General features: G+C 34.1%; 1 protein-coding gene across 1 annotated transcript; it reads right to left on the bottom strand.

Annotated features, from left to right (window-relative positions):
• Positions 1 to 276: 276 nt before the first annotated feature.
• On the bottom strand, positions 277 to 1,134 carry LOC149266818 (uncharacterized). Its single transcript, XM_089397520.1, has 2 exons — positions 788 to 1,134; positions 277 to 594 (listed from the first exon to the last, which is right to left on the bottom strand). Exons 1-2 carry the CDS (start codon positions 1,028 to 1,030, stop codon positions 337 to 339), a joined length of 501 nt encoding a protein of 166 aa, XP_089253646.1. The 5' UTR covers positions 1,031 to 1,134; the 3' UTR covers positions 277 to 336.
• Positions 1,135 to 8,329: the final 7,195 nt, after the last annotated feature.

Genomic DNA, 8,329 nt, shown 5'->3' with positions numbered 1-8,329 from the left:
TGAAGATACTGTGAGAACATTTCTGTTTCGATTAGAACACTAATAACATGTCGGTCAGAGAAAGACACAACAAATAAACTTGTAGAGCAAAACTGGTACTGAAAGATCAACAGTCAAAAGTAATATTTCAGTTTTAATTATAACAATAGTATCATGTTGCAGTTTTAATTATAACAATAGTATCATGTTGTCACAGAAAGACACCACAAATACATTTGCAAAGCAAAATTTCTGCTGAAAGATCAACAGTCAATACTGTATTCTTATGACTTCCAACGCACTAAAAGTACTAAACTATTATTATTGCTGCGGTTTCCAATAACGACGAAGAAAAACCTACGAGTCTTTATGCCTTGAATCCTCCTTCTCCAGCTTAGCTCCATATCCTTCTACTTCCATTGGATTCGCAGTTATGCTCATACCGTGCATAGATTCCAAAGTTACTTGGACCTTAGTGGCCACAGTTACTTGGACCATTTCAGGAGCTACAGCAGCTTCGCTGGGCTCGCTCTCAGCTGGCGCGTCCATAGTTACTTTGAACTTTTCAGGTGTTACAGCAGCTTCGCTGGACTCGCTCTCAGCTGGCTTCAGTTCCTGTATGTGAGAAATACTTTATATGAGAATAACTCAACCCAATTATTGGCCATACTGCGCTCATGAAATGACTCAATAAGTTCCAGGGTTTCGATTTATAGGCTTCAACTACTAATGCATAGAGTCTGAAATTTGAATTCCAAAGTTAAATATATCAAGAAACAAAAAGAAACTAGAATATTTTGAGGCTTACAGGAGTTTTGGAGACTGCAGCAGTCTGTTTCATCGCGGAAGAGTTAACCGCCTTAGCCTTCTTAGCCACGGGGACGTCTGGATCAAGGATATTGACGGAAACCGCATCGCCTGAATCCACAGAAATGGCAACGACCTTTCTTTTAGGGTTAGAGATAGAGCCAGATTGTTGCGTAAGAACCAAAGTCGTTCTTCCCCCTTGTTGGAGAAGTTTAGCTTGGACTGGGTTGCCCTCGGACGCCATTAATTCGAACTCGAACTGTAATCCCCGTAAACACAATTGTGAAGCACAGCCACCAGGTAAGCTGCACTTGTAAGTTATGAATGTTTTCAGAATGGTTCGTGAGATTTCTTTTAAACTACACGGGGATTCTAGGGTTTAAGAGCCAAGGCCGACATTGTAAAATGCGACCTAGGGTTAGAGGAATAAAAATAAGCAATAAAATATTAAAATATTGTGAAATGCTAGCAGTTTTGGATAAAGTCAACCATTATTCTATTGTATAACTTAATAAAATAACAGGAACCTAATAAAACAACGGGGATACGATGTTGGAGGTTAAATTTGACCTTGTTCAATGTCCACTCCTATACTTTTCGAAACTAAAAAATGATAAGGTGTCCATAGAGTAGTTGGTGCACATTAATATAATCCTCTTTTAATTTTTCTCATAATAATTTTTTAAATTAAAATTTTATTAAAATGGTTCAAGTTGTTAATGTAATCCACTATAGAATTTTATAATAATATTTGTTGAGAATAAAAAATTATAAAAATGGTTAAGAATATTTTAGAAAATTGCGTAGACGATTAAGTGCATTCAATGCTTTGGTGGATAAGTGGAGTGAGTGATTGAGAAAACATTATGGCAGTGGTAATGGATATTCCTTTTCCCGAAATTAGGTTTAATGTTCACTCTTATCTTTTTAGAAATTAAAAGATGGTGAGGTGTCCCAAAAGTATTGGCTGAATATTAATGTAGTCTATCATACTTTCATTTTTTTAATAATAGAAATTTAAACTAATTTTTTCTTAAAATGGTTAGCCTCTAATTTACTATGAAATTTTATAATAATATTTTTTGAGAGTAGAAATTTATAAAAGTAGTTAAGAATTTTTGTAAGAGAATTGCTTGAAGGATTAATTTAGTGTAATTTTTGGTTGGACTCTCTATCATTATCAAGAATTGGAAAGTTAAAAAAAATGGTTGAGTGAGTGATGGAGATGGTTTTTTTTATCACTAGTACTGGGTGGAGTGGGTGGATGTAACATATAGCGAGACATCATAAATTGTTTTACCAAGTTTAATTTCATTTCTGTTTTTATCTTAAATTATTAAAACTATTGGGCTTAAATATTAATTAAAAGACTTTGTACCACTTTGTTAAAAGATAAAAGAAACAGTTAAGACTTACAAGTGTTTCTTCACCCCTTTCCTTAAGAGGAGAAAGGGCACAACCCTAGGGGGGGTTGTAGAAGATGAATTCCTCCTAGAGCTCCAAAACCTAATTAGTTGGAAAGAAATTTGTGGTAAGAGTTATGGGGTAAGAGACTTGAGGCTGGACAGAGTAGTAATGCCCAAGGTATCGAATTGATCCTCATTGATAGTGGAAGGGCTCCGAGGAGTAATCGAAGTATTTGCGAGTTTCCAGGCTCTAGGTGGATAGATCTTCTAAATAATTATTGTGTGCATAATAAAAGAGAGATAAGTGATACTATCATGTTAATCATTATCACCATTAAAGATATAATGTTTTCTATTAAGTAGAAAGTATAGGAATTATTTAGCATTTGTAAATAATATCTATTGATTCCTAAGAAGAATGGTAAAATTATTGAGTCATTTACTATGACTAACTAGGATTAACAACTAAAGACAAGTACAAGAACTTAGGTAAAGAATGGTCTAGTGGATTGAAATTTCCTTGGGATTAGTAAATGGTCTTGTGAGGAAATATTTGAGTATTCCTAGATGGATTATATGCCTTGGAGAGGGAGTGTGGTATGTATTGAATTCCTCCCAACATTGTGCCATGATCTAGTGGAAAGACACCCTACTTTTCAATGCCTTGGTAATTTGACAATGTTGGTTATTATGATATTATCATCCTTGATACTTATTCATCTTTATAATTCCTTATATGTCTTCAACTTGAGAATATCTAAATGAGACATTATGAATACCTCCCTAGTTAAAATAAATCATTGGAGATTATAACTACGTTTTCTCTTCATAAAGATCAATGTATGTGTATATATTTTATGTAAAAAAAGAGCAAGAAAATTATACTTATTTTTAAGCATATTATTCATGATTTATTTTGGTTAAAAGAAAAATTCAAAAAGAATGTTCTACATGACCCAATTAAAAAAAATAAAATAAATTATTAGTGTGGGCCCTTCACTGAGCAAGTGGGCTTAGCCAATTTACATATCCATTCGACCACATGAAGTGACTATAAATTAATCCTACTCACCCTCCTCCAATAGTAGATCTTATGACCACATAATAAAAGGTTGTGAGCCTCATATTATCTATGATATACAAATCTAAGGAATCATAACGAGGAAAGTTCCTATGGTACACCTCTACATGATGATGTGAGTTTCTCTGATGTATCTCTAGTTGGTATATTTCTCTATACTAATGTGATTTTGTCTTGCACTATTCGTGCAATGAAACAAGCTCTCGATGGCACTTATATCTCTAAGATGTGGAAGGAATATATAAGAAAATTGGTTGATTATATTGTGGATAACTTATGGCATATTTTGGGGGATGATTAAGTACTTGAATTACTAGTTAGTTGTGGGATTTTCCTTGACATATGGCCTAATTTTTGGTGTTATTTGTATTTTTTGCATTGTATTTATATGATTTTTTGATGACCTAATGGATGAAGTAAATATTAATGGAAGAAAATATATATGCATAGTCACAAGTAATTATCATGATTATATATTCAATTAATTTGCAATCTAATTTGCAACATTATAAGACTAAACATGAAGTAGAGGAAGAGAAAAGTGGATCAATTGGAGTGCAAAATCAACTAATTAGAGATCCAAAAGTTCTAGTTGGGTATGCTAATGGAGGAATAACTTATTTATCACATGCCTCTCCTCAATATAGAATGTTATTTCAATACAAACATCTAATGTTTCATAAAAATGCATTAATAACTAGTAAGCCTTTTGAAATAACTAGTCCTCTCACCTCCTTTGGAGCTCACTCATGATGGACCACAAGGAGTGGAATCTGATTTGTGAGCTCAATTAACATGATTTTTTATTATTTCATGACCAAATCTTGAACCCAAATCTTTCTTTGGTGGATATTCAATTTAGATATTTTCTTTTATTTTTAGCCAAGAAAGTTAACTAGGATGCAACTCACAAAGCTACAAAAGAATATTTTTTATAGTAGTTTGTCCACAAGGGGAGAAAGCTTCATGCCTTTATAGGTCATAAAAAATCATATAGGTCATAAAAAAAATCATAATATTTGATATGTTCTACCCTTCACGAAATATTTTCATTAAAAAATGAGCAGGTGGCTATCACACAGTTCCTAAATCAAATGAATTTAGTTAAGAAACCTACTAATTAAAGGTGTAAAGTGAGATGGAAATAGGTTAAGAGAGACATAAAGACAAAATACCCATTCAATCCTAGGAACCTGTAGATTTCCTTTAAGAGAGTATAGAACTATGTAAGGTGCATGGGTGAGTGTGGAGATAATTGGATTAGATTGAACTTTGAATATCCTATGATATTATTTCCTAATAGGCCTTACAAGAAGGAATTTAATTTTTCTATGAAAATAAATGTTGTCTACTAGAAGAACATATGGAAAAGGGTGGTTACCTCCTTCTAGATGAATTAGCTTAACTAGATTTTAGCCTTAGAAACATTCATGGGAGCCATATTCTTTCTAACTTTAAATGAACGTTAGTTTCATAAGGGTCATCTGATAGTTTTAGCTGGGATGAAATAAACATTTGTGTTTATTTGATTTAGTCCAAGAACAGATAAGTGGAAAACAATAAAGCAGTAATGGTGTCTCCTTTCTATATATTTATATATATATATTATATATATATATATATTATTGTACACATTGTAAAAACATTCAAATTGGCATGTATCTAAATATCAGTTTGTCAAACGCTCTTAGGAAATCTTTCTTCAAGTGTAGAATAAAGTCAACAATGAGAACCTTTTCAAACTCATTCTGCGTGGGGTTTGTAGCCCTCAAACTAGTTACGGTAGCTCCTTACCTCGGTTTGTGTAACTAAATCTCATAATTTATGTTCATGCGTGTTACATTTACAATTAAGCTTATCTCCTAATTTGACTAAAAAATGAACGGTTGTAACATCCCTCCCTTGTGTACTACATTAATGTAACCATAAGCTAAGTTAATGCTAGTTGTCATATCCTCCCTTTTGTGTTAAATGTTGTAAACCTAAGCTAAGGAAAGCTAGGTTTGATACCCTCCTTTATGGGTTAAACTATTCTACACCTAAGCTTAAGAAAGCTAGGTGATATATGATATGAAAAGAAAATGTATTATTAAATAAATTAATAAAATAAATCACTTGGAGGGTCGAGCACAAAGAGAGAGGAGATGCTTGTGAAATCCCATGATGAATGGGATAGAGATGAAGTTTTCATGATAAGATTATAGATGTGATTCTAGATAAGCTTTGATGGCTTGGATATCCATCAAATGGATGGGAGATAAAGATCCATTGGACATAAAAGCTTGGTGGGAGATAAAGGCAAGATTTTATGTGGAAAGGCATCGTGGGAGATAAAGACAAGGTTTTCCAGATAAGGCCTAGGCAAATAGACAAATCCATAAGGTGGGATGCCACTAATGGTAAGTAAATCACGGAAGAGGTTATTAAATAACCAATGCATTGATCAATTGAGTTAGTTGATCCTTCACAGGATCTTCAGCCTGGGTGGAATGAGAGGTCAATCATGGGTGGGTGGTGGTGCTCCTTCCTCCATGTGAGATTTAGTTGGTGTCATTTGCATGGAATGGTTTTATGTTGACTCTATTAAGAAATTTACTGCATAACATAAATAATTACTGAGAGGAATAAATATTAAAATAACCAGCAACAACCATGAACACATAAGATCTAGGAAAACCCCAAATCCGGGGAAAAACCCAACCTAATAAGATCTTATTAGTATTGGCCAAAACCCTAGCCAACCCGACCAAGTGAGCCTTCACCGCTCACCTCCAGGTCTTGCATTACAATGAAGTCCTTTCATCCTTTTATAAGCTCCATTACATATAATACCAGGGCAGAATAATATGGGTGCACAATACCATGTGCCCCAAAACCATCACTGTTTACTCTGGTCAACTTTGACTCTATCCTGAGTCAAGTTTACCTGACAATTCCCCCTTTAAACTTGACTTGGGTTTCCTTGACTAACTCCAACCAAACCTTCTAAGTGAGACAATCTCGCTCACTCTAGCTCTTACCCCCCTCAGAGGTTTTACCCGGGGTATTGTTAACCCGACATCCCCCCTATCGCCCAGGTCTAACCCAGATTTTACCGGTGATCACTGAGGGGTACACATGCCTTACGAGGTCTTACAGTAGTAAGCCCATTTACATGTAATAATTTGACTTTATTATTTTTTTTTGTTTATTTTTGCTGCGATTTTGACCCATCCTCTCTCAATTTGAATTGCTCAAAAACTTATATCAAACCGCTCCAACTGCGAGCCCGACGAGAACCTCGTAGATTCCAGTGGCCTTAGGTAGCAGAAAATGAACAATTTTCGAAGCCGCATGAACAATTTTCTTCTCTCCACCATTATTTTCCAAACCCAGATCTGTAAAAAGGCTGCATTGATCTCATCAAGCACTATAAACCCCTGAATCAAAGAATCCCTTTGAAGCCAATCTCTTGCTCTGATACCAGTTGTTAAGAAATTTACTACATAACATAAATAATTACTAAGAGGAATAAATATAAAAATAACGGCAACAACCATAAACACATAAACAAAAATGTTTATCCGGGAAAACCCCAAATCTGGGGAAAAACCCAACCTAATAAGATCTTATTAGTATTGGCCAAAACCCTGTCCAATCCAACCAAGTGAGCCTTCACCACTCACCTCCAGGTCTTGCATTACAATGAAGTCCTTTCAGCCTTTTATAATCTCCATTACATATAATACCACAGGCAGAATACTATGGGTGCACAATACCATGTGCCCCAAAACCATCATTGTTTAACCTGGTCAACTTTGACTCTATCATGAGTCAAGTTTATCTAACAAACTCTTACTCTCTCTCTCAATATAGTTTTGATTTTGTTTATGAGAATAGTTTCATAAGTTTCCCCACCATGAGAAGGTCACGTGAATTACATAGGTTTATGTATTAATAGACTTAATGTTGTTTTTCTCTACTCCCATGAGATTCACTTGCATGGTATGGCTTACATGTTAATACTTACTTATTATCAAGTTAAAACATTTAGCTCACATATGGTCACAGTTGATTCTTATCTCTATATTTATGGTTAACCCATGTAGTTGAGTTGTATAGATAAGTTATTATTTGTGTCTTATGTATGTGACCTTTAAGGTGTATGAGAAATGGTGCTATCACAATAATTAGTGGTTGATAGTGGTGTCACCAGTTTAGATTTCTCATGATCAACTTGCATGTGGCTTCCTAGTGTGAAGTTATCAGTAGAAGTATACTAACTGAATTAACAATTTTAATGCCCATGCACGGTAGCATATTGCACATAACTAAATTACCTATGATAATGTTTCTTATTTAATGAGTGTAGATATTGTGAGTAATACTTTGACCATACTTGAGGAATCGGAAAATGATAACTATAGTGTGAGATGTTAATAATTTTCGTAATATCTCCTTGAAGTTATCATTCTCAAATGTTCATAGTTAGTGTTAAGATAGTTGTTACACTTAACATCAAGTGGTAACTCTCGTGCATGTGGGACACTTTAAGGATGATGCTTCTAATTGGATAAGTAGAGGGACGACTTTAGATAAGAATAGATTAATTAGTTACTTATGCATGTTGAACCAAGGGTTGGTTAGATTACATTGATGATGCTTACTTATATTAGTAATGCATGGTCAATGTTGGCCATAGTAAACATAAGATAATACTCCATCAATGCTGGTGTGTATTAAATAGAGATTATATAGGTTGCATGCCATGCATGGACTGATCCACCACTGTAGTAATTCGTTGACAGTTTTTGATTATAAAAAATTACAAGGAAAGAAAATAATCGAGGATCCATAAGGGGAAATAAAATACAGCATGTGTATTGACTTCTTCTCATCAACAAAAATTGTGATTCCAATATTAAAATGCCTATTGAGGGATCCATAATATATACATTGACCACATAATATCATTTTAGTAAACATAGTGGGCATTTTTAAGTATACAATCCCTATAAATAAGCGTTTCAATTGATTCATGTTTGACATATATATGCGCGGAGATAAAAATCAAGCA

The sequence above is a fragment of the Pinus tabuliformis genome, chromosome 6 (genome assembly GCF_031772625.1).
Source record: "Pinus tabuliformis cultivar Carrire ecotype Pingquan chromosome 6, CPIR1, whole genome shotgun sequence".
NCBI lineage: Eukaryota > Viridiplantae > Streptophyta > Pinopsida > Pinales > Pinaceae > Pinus > Pinus tabuliformis.
Note: the sequence above shows the minus strand (reverse complement) of the source record. Positions and strands in the feature narration are given on the sequence as shown.